The sequence below is a fragment of the Prunus avium genome, chromosome 6 (genome assembly GCF_965620075.1).
Source record: "Prunus avium chromosome 6, drPruAviu1.hap1.1, whole genome shotgun sequence".
Taxonomy (NCBI): domain Eukaryota; kingdom Viridiplantae; phylum Streptophyta; class Magnoliopsida; order Rosales; family Rosaceae; genus Prunus; species Prunus avium.
This window is the reverse complement of record NC_142289.1, coordinates 15,604,674-15,621,593: the sequence shown is the minus strand read 5'-3', so window position 1 is coordinate 15,621,593 and position 16,920 is coordinate 15,604,674. Positions and strand designations below refer to the sequence as shown.

The window sequence follows — 16,920 nt, the reverse complement described above, 5'->3', positions numbered from 1 at the left end:
CTTTTAGTACCCCTTTTTTGTCAAGTTCAAATTTAATGGTTCAATAAAGAATTGGAAAACTTATTTTGATTTTATTAATTCTAATGACACAAATTGCTTTAATTTTCATGATGTCAATCTTAGTTTGGGATAGAAGTAACACATTTTCTAAGATTCATTTTTAGGTATAATATTTTTAAAATATATTGGCTATTGATCTTAAGTTTAGTAAAAGAGTTTGGCAAATTTTTTTGTTTTCTTATGTAATAATCTATACTACTGTTTAAAATAAGACTCTTTATCTATTACTTTTGACAAAAAAATGTGTAACAAAAAAATTTAAAAGACTTAGAAAAAATATTTTCCGGTCCGTTTAGGCCCATGGTGATCCGCCCGTTAAGCCCGTGTAGACCCATTCATTTTTGAAACCTAGGCCCAGTCCAAAAAATTTAAAAAGCCTGTAAAATCCGGTCCGAGAACAAAAATTTCTGGCCGGGCCACGAATCCCGTCTATAAAAAGAACAAATTCAAATTCGTGAACACGTGGGAGAACACGTGCTATAACACAAGCAATAGTACTGAAACTGAAAGTGAACAAAATTGTGCCTTTGTATCTCCCCAGCAGCAGCAGCAGCAGCAGCAGCAGCCACTCTAATTTTCGCGGCTTTTTTCAAATCTCTTCACTTAGCTACAAATTGAAGTTGGAGAAATTGTCCACTTCGCCGCTGCTCGACGTTCATCGAATTTGAACTCTTTTCAATTGAATTGCAGGTATGCCACAACTTGAATTCATTAAAGATTTAGGGTTTTTATTTTATTTTTTATCTTCTTTTGCAATTAGGCGCCATGTGCAGTGTTAAAAGATTATGAGTATGTAGCAATTTGGGGGATTTTTGGTGAATTGGGAGCCCATAAATCAAATTGAGGTTTGGGCTCAATACCCAGTTTTCTCGGCAATCAATACCATATAAAATTAAATGTTTTTTTTTGTTTTTTCAATTTCATGGTTTAATAAAACTTGATTCTATGCTTTTTGCCCAAGTCCCGGGCCGTGATTTTTTATATTATGAAATCGAAACTGGAAATTAGAAATTAGAAATTTTGAAATTTGATTGATCCATCCACTTAAATACCTTTTGGTGCTTCCCTGAGGAAGCTGTTTTATTTTCATGTAATAGGGTTGTTATATTTGATGCCTGTTAATATGGAAAAAGAAGATAAATTTGAAAAACTGTATTTTCTGTTGCCCTGAAATTAACAATAAAATAATGAAAAAAAAAGCTTCGTTGAGCTTAAGAAAATCCCACATTTTATTCCCATATCAACTTTATTGAAGGTGGCTGCAACTTCAAATGTTAGATCACAAATGATTTTGATGCACACAATCTGATGATCACAAATGATTTCTTGACCTTTTTAATCTCCTCTGCAGGATATGTCATTCTTGAAGCATATTTGGGGTGATGTTGTTGAGACAATTTTTGGTTTCAATCTCATGCATTTAGTGGTTTATCTCTACCATACCATGTATGAAGTAAAACCCAAAAACTTTTTTTATTTCTTCATTACATATGTTGAATTCTCAGAAAAATTGGACTTTGTGGATGTCGTTTCGATTGGCGGCTGCGAATGGATTAATACTGTGATAAGCTTTATATAATTTCTGGATTGCATACCTGGTATGGTGGGAAAATTTAACGTGGCCATATTACAAATAGTTGAAGAACAAATGTTGAGTATAGTTGTTAGGCCAGAAGTAGGGTAGAAGTACACATAGGATGAAATTGTCATTTAAAGATTAGGACAAGAGAAGCTTCAGATGTCCAGCTAGGGGGTGGATGGAGTTCACCATCTCAAGTTTTCTACGTTGCAAGGATGCTAATGTATTTTTGGAATGTTTTCCCTTGAATTGTAATGAGTTTTTCCCAATTTCTTTTTTATGTAAACAGCCTCGTTGTCGTCAAAGTCCAAGTTGTAATATGACCATGAGTTTTCCTCTACTTCATGACTCAGTGACTCACCAAGGCCCAAAAAAGGCTTTATTATGGTTAGTCTTTCTCTAATCAATCTTTTATAAAAGTCTCCACATTTATCTCATCTATCTCATTAAGGGCCACCTTTTTTTGGCTACGTGCACCAATTTTCCTACATAAAATGGGTTATGTAGACTAATGTTTTTTCTTTCTCTCTCAGAACTCCTAAAATAGAATGTCATGCACGCAAACTTTGTTCCAAACAACATCAAAGATAGCAGCCCTGGCAAGGTCCGGCCAGATAACATGTGCTCGTAAGCTGTTCGACGAAATGCCCCACAGAGACTCGGTCGCTTGGAATGCAATGCTTACCAGCTATACCCACCTTGGTTCTCACCAAGAAGCCCTCTCTCTTTTCCACCAAATGAGAATCTCTGACACTGTGCCTGATCACTTCACCCTCACTGCAATTTTAAGTGCATGTGCTAGCGCGTGCAATCTTCGTTGTGGAACCAAAGTTCATGCTTTAGTAACTGTTTTGGGTTACCAGTCTTACTTGCCAGTTAATAATTCGCTTATTGATATGTATGGGAAGTGTTTGGATCCCTCTAGTGCTAGGAGAGTGTTTGAAGAGATGAAACTAAGGAATGAAGTAACTTGGTGTTCTTTTTTATTTGCGCAAACAAACTCTAGTCAGTTTGATGTTGCACGTCATGTGTTTTCTATGATGCCGAGAAGGGTGGAGATAGCTTGGAATATTATGATTGTGGGTTATGCACGGTATGGGGAAGTGGACTCTTGTTTGGATTTGTTGAAAGAGATGAAAGAGAGTTTGTGTCGGCCGGATCAGTGGACTTTCAGTGCTCTGATGAATGCTTGCGCTGAAGCATTAGAATTTTGGCATGGTTGCATGGTGCATGCTCTTACTATTAAAAGTGGTTGGAGTTCTGCTGCGGAGGTAAAGAACTCAGTTTTAAGTTTCTATGCTGAACTAGGCTTCCATGGCAGTGCAGTAAAGATTTTTGAGTCCACTGGAATCCTAACACAAGTATCCTGGAATGCCATGATCGATACCTACATGAAACAGGGGAATACCCACGAAGCTCTTCTTGTATTTCAGCGAGCCCCTGAAAAGAATATTGTCTCATGGACATCTATGATCTCAGGGTATGCAGGAAATGGACATGGGGACGAAGCTGCCAAATTCTTTGTGGATATGGTAAGAAGTGGTGTCCAACCAGATGATTTCACATTCGGAGCTGTCCTTTATGCATGTTCAAGCTTGGCGGTACTTGGACATGGTAAAATGGTCCATGGTATCATACTTCATTATGGCTTCCATGCTTATGTCTTTATTGGGAATGGCTTAGTTAACATGTATGCTAAATGTGGGGATTTACAAGGGTCAGTCCGTGCGTTCAGTGATATTTTACAGAAGGATCTGGTATCTTGGAATGCTATGTTGTTTGCATTTGGGTTGCATGGGCAAGCTATCCAAGCTCTACAGGTTTTTAAGGAGATGGTAGAAAATGGAGTAAAACCAGATAATGTGACCTTCATTGGCCTGTTGATGACTTGCAGCCATAATGGGCTTATAGAGGAAAGTCGCATGCTTTTTGAAACCATGGGGTCAGTTTATGGGATTTCTCCTGAAATGGAGCATGTGGCATGCATGGTGGATATGCTCGGCAGAAGTGGTTACTTAGGAGAAGCGAAAGAGCTGGTTGATGAGTATTCAGAAGTAGGTAGTGCTGAGACCAGCTCATGTGAAGCTCTACTTGGTGCTTGCTCCGCACAGGGGGACGTAGGATTTGGAAGAAAATTGGGCGAAAGTCTGAAGATATTAGAACCGCATAAAGAGACGAGCTATGTGTTGCTGTCTAATTTGTATTGCGCAAGCGGGCAATGGAAGGAAGCAGAAATGGTTAGGGAGATGATGGTTGATCAAGGGGTGAAGAAAATGCCTGGTTGTAGTTGGATTGAAGTGAGAAACAAGGTAACAGCTTTTGTAGCTGGGAAGCATTCTAATCCATGCATGAATGAGTTATGTAATATATTACATTTCATTAATTTTGAAATGAGGAATCCATGCTTTGGTGACATTGATAATTGAAAGAAATTTACATATCTCGAAAGGTTCTTCATACTATTGAAGATGGATAAATTTTGAGAAAGATATGACGTCAAATTTGAATTGTTTAGGGATTTTAGTTTTTAGTATTAAATGGATGACATCCATACGTGGGATGAAAATGTCAAGTCAAAAAATACAGTAAAATTAATATTGAGCGGTTTTCAAATAGGCCAAACCAAGATGAACCAAAATAATTGTGATTTGTTTCGGCTTTGTTTTAAATTATACTTTCTTAATATAAAAACTGACCCAAGCTGCTCGTATTGATTTCGAAAGTTTGAACGAGTCGGATAGTTGTCTGCCCAGAATTTTTAAAGTTCAAGTTCTTTTTTCAATCGCTTCAAAACCAAAAAGAATTTATCACTACTAATGATGCATTCCAATTCCTGAACTTCCATGTGTTTACTTATACATAAGTAATAAAAAATTATATAGATATCCGTAATCTAACACTCTCCGAACCAATAGTTGATTCAATTCCAATTCCTTAATTCTCATATTCACGACTTCTTCTGTTCCTAGTAAATAAATATACCCTTTTAAGTTAATTTGAATTGGAGTAAAGAGAAGATGGATTTTATTGTAAGTATTTATTTCTTGGACAGGAATTCTCTTTTCCTTTTCTTTTTCCTGAGAGATACTGAAAAATATCTACATTTTTCAAAAGGTGAAAAACATACCTATGTGTCATTATTCTTTTCGGAATTTGATGTATTTCACTTTTTGGAAGTACACGTACGTATCAAAGCCTTTCATTTTTTGTGTAAGAATACCTGCATTAATATTGCATCTACATGTATGTTTCTGTCTTCTTTACAAAATAAAAAAAAAAAAAAAAAAAAAAAAAAACAGTTATGCAAATCATTAATATGCTACAGAAATTAATCTAAGCAGCAGCCAGTTGATTTATTGATTCACTTGATATTAATATACGTTCTGATTTTCAGAAAGGAACTTTGTCTCCAACTAACTTGTTACTTAACAAATCCACTGATGCTTGCATTCTCACCAGTGATGAGCTTCTGGGAGACAGGCAGGCCAAGATCAAAGGGTCCCAGGGAGTCAGTCTGTACAAAAGCAAGCAGTAAAATAGAAAAAAATGAGCCATTTGCCATTTTGCAAAGTTGTCCCAAAAAAATTAATTATCACACTTGAACAAGAAATTCAAATATACCCATTTGATGCCCGACAGCCCAAGGCTTCTTTCGTCGTTGTTCATACGTGAACAAGCCACGAGATCTGTATCCGATTCTTGAAAGGCACGGTCTTGCGGAAGCCCAGCCACACTGTTAACCTGCTGCAATAGACATCAAACTACATGTTGTTTACTTGAACACCTTCAAAGCGCCTAAAAACAGCCTTATCATATGATCTTACACAACAGAATATGAAAATCAAGCATTCTACTGATGTTATAGCCTTATTGCAATCACCTATAATTTAGAAAGGTCTGGCAAACAGGTTAGTAATACATCAATAGATAAGATGTACACAGAGACCCTGGAGATTTTGAAGTCTTAGTCACATATAAATGTAAACGATGCAAGACATCCCTTCCACCATGGAGTATTTCAACAATGATAGGAGCCAATTGATTTTAAAACATGAATCCAGATTTAAGCAACATACCACTCAATTGCAATAACATAATGAAAGTATGGATATAATTCACCAAACCTTGGTTGCATTAGGGAACTTGAATACTTTGGAAGCAGCATTCTGACTGAAACCTCCACAACTTCCACCAAATCCCAGAACATCCTTTCCCGAGGAAGAGAACTTTTGAAAAGGAAATGCATGACAAGTTTCTTCAGCATCCAAAATAGATAAGCATGAGTCATGAGTGGATGGCCCAGGACCTCGAGGGCTATTTATTCGGGTGGCAACAAAACCTTGGTGTGAATCAGAAATTAGATGAGTTGGTGGCAAGCCTGCATTGCTCGCAGTTGATTGTTCATCAATTCGGTTGAGCTTTCCCTGTAAGGATGCTTCAGAGAGGAGGCCACCAATGCTTATAGATGGACAATCAGCCCACAACGCATATGATTTTGAATCACTCTTTAGTTCAGTGGGATGAAAGCCTTCATCTTTCCCAATTTGTTTTTTATCACTGTTATTGCACTTAGCCCGTAAAGATGCTTCAGAAAGTAGGCCTTCAATGCTTACACTGTCAACCAAAAGTGGTGACTGAGCATGGTTGCTATCCATCCTCTGACTATCACCCTAATTACAATAAGAGCAAATTTCAGAAGATCATTAAAATTCATGAAAGAAAAATGTTGCAAAAATCTCTAAATAAAACTCACATTATTGTAGTAACTTAAGTGCAAAACAAATATTCCAAGTCCAAAATGCTCAACAGAACAAATTTTCCATGTCTGCTTTTAGATTTTTTACAAAAAAGGATTGAATAATTATCAAAACTTGTATTCTAAATCCAACATTTCGTCCCAGCCTAAATGAAAATTCACTTGAAATTCATTATCACCAGAATATTTAAGAAAAATTCAAACTCACCTTAGTAATTTTTAAAAGCTTACCCCATAAAATATGTGTGTGCGTACATGTGAAAAAAGAACGACCAAACAAACAGAGAAGTAAGCAGCTTTTTACCTTAAGATAAACAGCTCCAGTAGAAATCTTCTCAGTATCTGCATTTATTGTTTCACTTGCATTGATTGATCTGAAATCTTTTCTTGGTAACCCAGTGTGTTTCCCTACTTCATCATATGAATTCTCTGTGGCAGCCCTGGAATATCTCTGCGCTCCTTCAGATTGTAAGTCAACCTTGTCATTAGCTGATGTAGAAGGTTCAGCAGGGGTTTTAGGTTCAGTAGAGAACCAGCCATACCTCAAGAAACATATCAAGTCAGATAAATAAATTAAATTGTATACTCCCTTCAAGTAAGAGAAATGAGTAAGCCTTATACCTTAAGCGAAAAACTTCAGGGCTTCCAATAGCTGCATAGATAGCTCCCGCACTAATGTCACCATCATTCAGTGTCCATCGTCTGTTACTAGACATACTGTCCTGTATCTTATATGGGAATAGAGCTGGCTCACCAAGAGCAACACTTGAACTGCCCCACTTGCCATTAAGGTGCTTTAGCACAGAAGAAATCTTCTTCCGTGCTCTAAGAATGAGTTCTAAATATGGATGATGTCCATCCTAAAATGAAATGAAATAAAACAAAATGAAACTTAGAAATTAAAGTGACAAAATTTTATGCTGCAAATATATAATGCTGTTCTAAATTTTCAAAGCTTCATGATTTATGAACAACCTTTTCCAATCCTATGCGGGTGCCTTCATTTACAGGGAAAAGCTGCAACTTGATCTTTGAATGAGGAAGAAGTGTTTGCCCTTGACAAAAATCAATAACAGGCAGCATCTTTGTTGTTTCTGAAGATTGCACACCTCTGTCCGGAAGCTCCAGACACATACCATCAGCTGCACTGTAAGGTGATAAAGACTCATCTTTTTCAACCAAGAAATTGCCACATTTCCCTAAGAAAGATAAGATGAAATTAACTAAAAGGAATGCCCAAGAAAACTGCAACTGAAAGTGCAATACGCATAACAGCACAAGAAAATGAACAGGCTAATCAAGTCAAAGGAGATTTTTATAGATTTATTTGCAAGTGGAATAGCATGTGGAAAATCTTCTAGATGAAAGAAAATACAAAAATTTATAATTCAAGTACTCAGATGAGATATCCTACCCGTTGCTTTGTGGCTGTGCCGAGTAGTTCTCCTTGTAGATTTCTGTTCTCTCATGCTACTTCCTATACCTCCCCTGCACTCTATAGGAACCTTGATCACCTTCTTGTTTGTTTGTCTAGAAGCTTTCATGATGTTTTGGCTTTACTGTACCGTTAGCCAACTGTCACACACACTTCGTCCTTCTCACAAGTGAAACAAGAATGCAGTATGTCAGGCTTCGACAACATTGGATATTAAGAATGAGCTAATTTACTTAAGGAACACAATAATGGCTTGCTTAAAATTTGTTTGGAACCATGGTGAGAGGCCAATAAAACCATGGCGAGAGGCCAATAAATAGTTAATTGGTGTGATCACAAGAACAGATAATGGCTACACTGCCCTTTCTCACAGATATTATCCTCAATGTTTCCTACAAGTTTCTACCCAAAACATAGTTTTTGTAAGAAACACAAAACATCCTCCTTCCCACAACCTGCGCAAAAACAAAACCTAAGACACAAATTACCAGCCAACTAAAATTTTGCACCACACAAATCTTTGCTCTCTGAGATCCAACTGTTCCAAATCGACAATCCGATTTTGAAAATTTTAGAATTCTCCAAATTAAACAAAAAACTTCACTGAGCCTCAAGACCCCAAAAAAACTAAACTAAATGGGTTTTTTCCTCTTACTCTTTGAGAGTTTGAGATTTAATCTTTGAAGCTCAACAACTAAGCTGATAATAACAAATATCATATTTAAACAAAACTTTCCAAGATTTACCAGCTATAAACCAAACCCCAAGTCACAAATTTTAATCTTCCGTATACACTACCTGAACTCATTGACTTATTCTTCTTCCTTTGTTTTTGGTGTAAATATATTCTCTATATGGTCTTGAACAACCAATGCTCAGAAATCAGTCATTTGATTCAACCTCCGGTGAGCCTGGGTTGGAAGGACATGAATTGCATGTATGTATTTATGAGTATATATAATTATATATTCACTGATTCCGGTAATTCTAGGAACTAGGGTTTCGAGCATCACCCATATAAACGAAATGAAGATAATTTCAACGATTTAGAATGAAATATTGTGCCCTAAAATCTCGTAATCCAATCCAAATCATAAACAAAAATCAATTGAATCTATAAATAAATATATAGCTCTTGGGCCGATTTATTTCACCAAAATTCAGGGAAGAGAGAAGAACTACAGAGTAGGCAAAGGAAAATTTCAACAACTTGATTGAATCTCTAGACATTACAACCGAAAATGTAAAGGGATATGAAGGCCTGCTGCGTACCTTAATCCAAACTGAATCCAAGCATTGAGAAGGAGAGAGAGAGCGAAAGATTCAGAGTAAAATGTTTGGCGGGAATGAGTCTGCGATATTTTAAAGCCCTTTTGAGTTTGAGTCGGTCCCGCCTGAGAGCACAAACTATTTTGGGTTTATTTTACTTTTTTAGTCAACATGAATTTTGACCCGTATTTCCGCTAATTTGGAATTTGGATTATCTCCTGGTTGTTAGGCTTCAATACTTTCATGAAATGGGAATAGCAAGTATTGTTATTTTCGGCCAATAATATTATGACACGCGTAATAACACTTTCATGTGGCATAACATTATTAGATTATTATAAATAAACCCAATCCTAGACATGTATTTATAAAAAAACCCACGCACTATTTAAACATAGAAACACACCCAAAAGCAACCCCAAAATCAACAATTGTATATTTTTTGGGTGTGTTTATAAATGGGTCTTGTGTGTGTGTAATGATGGGTTTTGGGTGTGTTTATAAAGTGTTTTGGGTGTTGGGTTTTTTTATAATTTCAACCCCCATTTTGGGTGTTTTAGTGAAACTCCCATCTCAACAATTTCTTTCTTTTAAATGCACGTATTAAATGTAAAATAGCCAACATGCACAAATTACTTAAACACCCCTATCATGTCATCAAATTTGACAAACTTTTGGATGAAGCTAATGGTAGGGGCAATGTGGAACATCAAACCTTGGCCAAGAGGGCAAAGTGAGTCACTTTGACTTTCAGGGGGCAATGTACGATTTGACCATAGTTTCAAAGTGCACTACAGTAAATAAGCCTAATAAAAACAATATATGTAACTGCCTTTAATTTTTATTTTTTCATTAAAATGTATCATGTAATTACTATGCAAATGTTTGACAAAAAAAAATATATTAATGTGCGAGTTTAAAAAATATATATTAATTTTTATAGTTATTTTTGTTAACATCTTAATTATAAAGTTTAAAAAAATATAATTCAATTATAATTGTTTTTTAAAAATCTAAACTATGCCCCAATCCTACATCCCCTCTATTTCACACTCTCTCTTTCTCCACCGCACCTAAAGATAAAAACTTAGCATATGTTGAGTTCAAATATCAAGATCCTATGAAGAATTTTCTCTCGAGCTACCCTTCCATTTACAAATTTTCCTTGAACCTACGATAACTTTTTTCGTTCTTCGTGGCCTTCTTTTCAAAACTAGGGTTTTGGGAGCAAACTCTGTTTCATCGTCACCATGAGAGACGCCCTTTCTTTTTCTCTCCAATCTCTCCCATGTGACTTTGAGCTCTCTTTCTCTTCAATGCCCAATTACCCAAACCTTAGACGAAGCCCTAGGGCTAATGGATGCCCGGACTCTTTGCCTAACAAATTCAGGCGGGGAGGCAACCGAATAGACTGGAACGGAAGGCGATCGAAGTTGTTAGAGTCCGACAAGGAGCTGAACGAGCTGAGCTTCGAGGAGTACTTGGTGTCTAGTTTGCTCACTTGATGTTTGTTAATTAGAATATCACTAGTAAAAGCTTTCGCTTCAGTATTTGGAACGAATATAGCTGTGAATGTGTCTAAAGCCATATAGCCTGGGTGAAAATGGGATATGGTTAGTATTTTAGTTTCTTAAAGTTATCATGGGACTGAAGCCTTGAATATTTCACTTCTTTTTTTCTTTGTTTTTTTTGTCTATTTTCTTTTATGGCATGTTTACTAATCCGGAATTGAATTAGGGGGAATTGAATTGAGGATGAATTGAATTGAGGAGGAGTTGGATTGAGGAGAATTTGATTCCGGATTCCTAATGAAGTTGTTTACTAAACCATATGGATTGAGGGGAGTTAGATTCCGAATTCCTATTGAAGTTGTTTACTAAACCATATGGAATGGGGTAGAAGTGGTACTAATTACTAAAATGTCCTTATTTTTTTGTTAAAGTAGATGGTATATTTGGAATTTTGAAAATTGTGTGAGGATATAATGGGTAGAAAAGATGAATTCCTAATGGGTGAATTCTCCAAAATTATGAGAATTCCAATTCCTGATTAGTAAACATGCCATTAATTCCAACTACATAGATCACCAATATTCTTGGAGGCACTATTCGTTGGAAACTGTGTCATGATGCAAACACATTTACCAGGATGAAACCACTTCTTTTGCAGGTCTTTTACACTCACATAAATTTCAACTTTTTAGTTGTCATGGCAAATTAAGTTACTTTAAGAAATGTTGGAGATTGTGACTTTACTTTCCTAGTGACCAAGTAACTAATTTTTATGTTCTTTGCCCATGTATTCAAATTCTCATGATAGGTTTCTACAAGATCGTTAAGCTGGATTTGCCACCATATGTTGTTGTAGATGACATTTTTTTTTTCTTTTCAATTTCTCCTATTTTTCCCCAATCTATTTTGGTAGCTGGAGAGTTTTCTAGAAGCCTCAGTTGTCATCTTGAGCTTACCACCTGCCCAATCCGTCAGGTGTGGGGTTTTACCACAAAAGGCCTCGATATTAGTTAGAGTGTGGTAATTCTATTTAAACCCATTTGTTTTCTTTCACCACACCGATGTGGGATTCCAACACTCCCCCTCACGTGTAATCACACGTGAAGATCCACACATCGGCAATTGAAACTCAGAGGTCGGCTCTCGTTGGGCCCACTTGTTTTCAATGGAACTCAGAGGTCGGCTCTTTTTCAAGCTTCGTTGGCCTTTCTTTTTCTTTTTTTTTAAATTTTATTTTAAATTTTAAGAGTCCGACTTGTTTCTCCTTCTAGCTTTGTTAACTTGTACGGGCCTTGGCTCTGATACCATGTTGAAGTTTTTGGATCTGCCCGATGGGTCCCACTCTAACAATATCGATACTGTCCCCACTTTACCACCTGCCCAATCCGTCAGATGTGGGGTTTTACCACAAAAGGCCTCGATATTAGTTAGAGTGTGGTAATTCTATTTAAACTCATTTGTTTTCTTTCACCACACCAATGTGGGATTCCAACATGTGGTTCATATAGTTTGGTTGTTCCAAATTTTTGACAAGTTGGCTTTGACATATTGGCTCTATTGTTACTAGAGTCTTTTCCCAGTTTATGTAACAAGCTCTAACTGTTCTCTTGAACACTGCATGTAACTGAATTATTTTTCTAAATGTCATATTTGTAACAAGCTCTAAATGTTCTTTGTCTAATTTGTAAAACTAGCTTACTTTTCTGGTTTATTCATGTGTTTGTTGTATCAAAACCTTTAGTTGTGGATGTTAAGCTATGCAGTCGTATGGTCATTGATTAAAGGTATGAACTTAGAGATCGCAACTTTTGAGATATGTCCAGGAACTAGGCATGATTTTTGTTATATATGGTAACAGATCAGGGTACAAACAAGCTTGACATTCATTAGATACAACCAACTTTAGAAATCTGTTGGAACACAACTTTGTATAAATTTGTCCATTTGTTTTTATTTATACTTGCTAGATGTATATAGTATATATCTAACCAATAGATAATTGAGAGCGATGTTTAAAGTAATGAATAATAATGCCTGGTAATATACAAAGAGAAGGAAATGCAGAGGAGGCATCTTAGGAATAAGTCTTTCACACCAAAATTATATATTTGCAGGTTTTACTGGAATTCTAGAGCCAAACATGAAGCAGGAGATGATGCTTTTATGACAGACAGGCTGTGTCTGAGGGATTCCTATCAAAAGTCAAGGAACGGGACATACGAGGAATGCATATGAAAAGTCTTTGGCTCGACCACTGTTACATCTACCTACCAGTTGGATGAACATGCGGTATTTGTTCAGTTTGACAAGGCAAAATATGACTTTGAATTTTTTTTATTTTGAAGGAAACTTTAGGGAGAAGTGATGGTCGACCGTTCTCAGTTTTGCATTATGTTGCAGGACTTTTTGATGGTTGAAACACCCGAGCTGCTAGTTATATAGAAAGTTACAAAGAAATTTGCAGTTCACCCAGCTCACAGATCTTGTTTGCAAATTAGACAGAGGCAATTAGTATTAAATGGATAAATAAATTGGGCGAAACAAATGAAGTGAATCCTGCTTCAAAGTCTTATGAAAAATCCAAAAGAAGGAACATGAATAATGTGCAGAATAATCCATTGTGTGGGCATCTCATCTCTCACATTCTAAGATCTAAGAGATGTTACATGAACGAGTCACTACAATTGAAATAATCAAGCAAGCTTCGTTTCTCTAAAATTAAAAGAGAATGATCATGTTTCTCTAGTACACGAAGAATCAAAAATTAGGTTCACGACTGAACCATTTGCACACGATTGGTGTTTGCTTTAGAATTTTACTTGTTCGAAAGGAAATAACAAGATTAGATCAAACCTCTACAACTCCATAATTAATTACCACTAGAAAGACTAAATAAATTCATTAAAAGGAGATAAGCCTATATAATAGCTACAGTTAACCAATCCTTTAGAGTAAATTCCACTACAAACTTTAGAAAAGAAACTCTGACTTTTACTTCTCACAAGGATTAGAAAATAAAAGTGTTGAAGCCTAAATTTGGTTCAACAGAAAATGACCTCTTCGAGATCGAGGTCTGCAATCCTTCCAAACCAACTTGGCATGACCAAGCGGGTCGTCCCCTAGAACGAATTCTAGTTCTTAGGGATTGCACTTGTAAATAGAAATTAAGTAAGAACATTCGATCAAGCGACACAAGAGATTACGTGGTTCACCCATAATTGGGCTATGTCCACGAGGTGTTGGGTATTGTCACTATTGAATGAAGAAGTACAAAGGTACAAAGTGTTTGATCCTCACAACCCATATCCCAATTGCAGCCATAACACTCATAATTATGATGAACAAGATCAAATATCGATATAGTAGGGTTGAGTTATCATCGGAGGAACCCTCCTAACGTTTGAGAATTACCTTTATATAATAGCTTGGAGAGAATCAAATCCTTATAGAAGTAGGCTTCCTAATTAGCCCCAAAGTAGAAGACAATATTTGAATAGAATTCCAATTTATATGAACCTCGGCCCTAGGGTAATTTTACCCACAAATAGAAGTTCCCCAAGTCCTCATACAAGAGTATTGTTTGGGGAGTTGCATAAAAATTGTTGATGACACTGAGCCGAATATTAAGTGCTTCAAAGTTGTAGATTGAGCTGAATTCTGGTGTAGACAATATCCGATGTAGACGACTTTATGATGTAGGATGTTGTGCACATCATTATGTCGATAAACATGATCACTCATTGGATTGGACCTTTCATCCCCATGAGATTGACAATTGTAAGATTGGACTTTTCGTCCAACTGATCTAAAAAAATTATAAGATTGGACCTTTCGTCAACCTCAGCTATTGTAGAATTTCATTGTAGACACTACTACAAAAATGGAAAACTATGACGCCTATTTAACAACGGTAAAATTAAAAAGCGTCGTGTTTTTAAAAAACCACGAAAAACCACGACAGTTCCACCTAAAAACATCATGTTTTAAAAGGCGCTAGCAAAAATTACGATGGTTACTTATAAACCCTGTCATGCTTTAAAATGCGCTCGACAAAAAGTTCACTTATGTATTCGCTAAAAGGCAACTCTCACCACACTCTCTCGCGACCCTTAGAAACCCTCTCTCTCTCTACTCCCTTTCCCATCGCTGAAACACCATCTCCATCGCGCTGTCCAGATTGCTCGCCATCCAGGTCACAGATCTCGCCATCCAGTTCACTGAGGTCGCCGTATCCCTTGAGTCCAAGTTACTGAGGTCACCAAAAGTATCACCTCCACAATCTTCACGATCTCCTTCATGAGGCCTCCTTCGAGCCCACTGGTCTCTTCTCTTCCAAGCTTCGCCTTCTCTTTGTCGACCTGTTTTTCGATAAATTTGAGATGATGAAAATCGCTTGATTCGTTTTTGAAGATCTCGTTGATTTCGTTGTGGTTGTGGCCGTTTTAGCCACTGATGCCGACGATTTCTTATTAGATTAACGAGATCGATGATTAGGTTGGAGAATGCACGAAACGCAGCGTTTGATTTACGCGGGTGTATTTTTGGTGGCTTTGTTTTGCAGGATTTGATTTGAGAATCGGAGATGGAAGATTAGAGGTTGTAGGAGGAGGAGGATATTGAGACTGTGTTGAGGTGTTAGGCTGTGTTGGAACAATGTTCGACAAGAATGAGAATCATCATACGGTTCCGGTCTCGATGATGTTGAAGCATGAATTGGCTAATGGGAAGGTTGAGAGACCTCAGATTGTGCGCGGTTAGGTGAGTCAGAGCAAGAAGGGGGAGGATTTTACGCTGGTAAAGACGGAATGTCAAAGAGTTGTGCGAGATGGAGTTTCTACATATTCAGTTTTTGGGTATTCTCTCTCTCTCTCTCTCTCTCTCTTTCTCTGTTTCTTCAGTTTTTTAAATATTTTTTACCTAGTCTGCCATTTATATTGAAGACTATGTATAATTGGCTAAGAAGTTTATATTTGATGTTAATCAAAGGGGAAAATATTGTCACCCAACGGTTTGCTTAAGTTTGTTGATCAGCTGGTCTTGGTGGATTTTTGTTGACTTGCTTTCCCTCCTGTTTGAATTTTATCTAGTTTTCAAGTACTTTACGAAGGATTATGATGCTTTGAATTTTGTTTTTTTGGTCATATTATAGGATTTTTTATTGTGGTTATATTGATTCTACGACCGTTCTCTTATATTGTATTCTAGATTGTTGATATGGTTCAGAGGAGAAGACATTCTCTTTCCCTTCTTCATCAATGGTGTGTGAAGATTATGTACACCGGATTGGAAGGACGGGAAGAGCAGGATCAATGGGACAAGCTACTTCATTTTACACTGATTGTGATATGATACTTTCTTTACCACCTTCTCTTACTGCTTCTTTTACTTATGATCTCTTCCATTGACAGAATATAACTCTTCATTCTTGATTTTTGATGGCACACTGTAGCTCCTTGTGGCAAGTATAAAGAAAGCAATTGCAGATGTTGGATCTGGAAATGCTATGGCTTTTGCAACTGGGAAGGTAAAGATTCTTAAATACTGTATGAGCGCTCAATTCTTTGGTGTCATACTAGCGTCTAGCCTTTCTTGATCATTTCTAGATAATATTGGGAGAAAGAAGAGATAAATTTCTCTTTCACCTAATTTTATTTGTTTATAATCTTAGCTTCTTCTTTTTTTCTCTGTCATTTTGATTTATTTACAGGGATGATGGAGTAGACTTCAATTGTGCTTCATTTGTATGTTTGGATGAGACGAAGGCTTGGATTAAGAGTACTAGATGTAGGTCTTGTTAGGAGAAGATTGTACTACTTAATTACCATATATCAATTGAAATATTTATATTTAATTGGTAGCAAGTATGTATGTCGTAGGAATAAAGATTGGTTAATTTTGTAATAACTATTGAAGCTTCAAGTTTTATGAAGGAAATAATTTTTGAGTGTATATTCATTAATAAGCATTATAGTTGTTTTTCTAGTTAAAATCGTTGTATAGAATCAAAGGAAACAAAAAAAAACTAAAATGTACCAACGTGGGAACTTATTAGATGACAGATTTAAGGACAATCAACGACGGTTTTATTGTAAAAACCGTCATTTTTATTGAAAATTAACGACAATTTTAGTTTAGAACCGTCATCTTTACTGATATTAACGACACTTTTATTATAAACCGACGTCTTTGGATATAATAAACGACGGCTCTATTAGACAAACTGTCGTCTTTACATCTATAGACGATGGTTATTTCATAAAAACTGTCGTCTTTACAAGTAATAGAGGATGGTTTTGAGTCAAAGTGTCGT

At 36.4% G+C, this 16,920-nt stretch overlaps 2 protein-coding genes and 1 long non-coding RNA gene across 8 annotated transcripts; 2 read left to right on the top strand and 1 right to left on the bottom strand.

The window, feature by feature from the left end:
- The first annotated feature begins 540 nt into the window (after nt 1–540).
- LOC110771857 (Tetratricopeptide repeat (TPR)-like superfamily protein) lies at nt 541–4,086 on the top strand. 4 transcript variants are annotated; one of them, XM_088254093.1, is made up of 4 exons: nt 541–750; nt 1,412–1,500; nt 1,928–2,026; nt 2,173–4,086. In XM_088254093.1, exon 4 carries the CDS (start codon nt 2,188–2,190, stop codon nt 4,063–4,065), a length of 1,878 nt encoding a protein of 625 aa, XP_088110219.1. In that variant the 5' UTR covers nt 541–750; nt 1,412–1,500; nt 1,928–2,026; nt 2,173–2,187; the 3' UTR covers nt 4,066–4,086. The 4 variants fall into 4 exon arrangements, with proteins under 4 accessions (XP_088110219.1, XP_088110220.1, XP_088110223.1 ...); XM_088254094.1 differs by having other exon boundaries at nt 1,412–1,506; nt 1,929–2,026; XM_088254097.1 differs by lacking the exon at nt 1,412–1,500 and having other exon boundaries at nt 1,929–2,026.
- A 783-nt stretch (nt 4,087–4,869) lies between these two features.
- LOC110771859 (TSL-kinase interacting-like protein) lies at nt 4,870–9,255 on the bottom strand. 2 transcript variants are annotated; one of them, XM_021976213.2, is made up of 8 exons: nt 9,103–9,255; nt 7,810–7,989; nt 7,371–7,594; nt 7,017–7,255; nt 6,700–6,937; nt 5,764–6,309; nt 5,261–5,380; nt 4,870–5,153 (listed from the first exon to the last, which is right to left on the bottom strand). In XM_021976213.2, exons 2-8 carry the CDS (start codon nt 7,937–7,939, stop codon nt 5,061–5,063), a joined length of 1,590 nt encoding a protein of 529 aa, XP_021831905.2. In that variant the 5' UTR covers nt 7,940–7,989; nt 9,103–9,255; the 3' UTR covers nt 4,870–5,060. The 2 variants fall into 2 exon arrangements, with proteins under 2 accessions (XP_021831905.2, XP_021831903.2); XM_021976211.2 differs by having other exon boundaries at nt 4,871–5,153; nt 5,261–5,383.
- A 5,406-nt stretch (nt 9,256–14,661) lies between these two features.
- LOC110747288 (uncharacterized) lies at nt 14,662–16,559 on the top strand. Of its 2 annotated transcripts, none has more exons than XR_015836282.1 (4): nt 14,662–15,463; nt 15,816–15,950; nt 16,060–16,134; nt 16,318–16,559. It is a non-coding gene; the product is annotated as an uncharacterized LOC110747288 (long non-coding RNA). The 2 variants fall into 2 exon arrangements; XR_015836283.1 differs by having other exon boundaries at nt 14,663–14,930; nt 15,172–15,463; nt 15,816–16,134.
- The last annotated feature ends 361 nt before the right edge of the window (nt 16,560–16,920 follow it).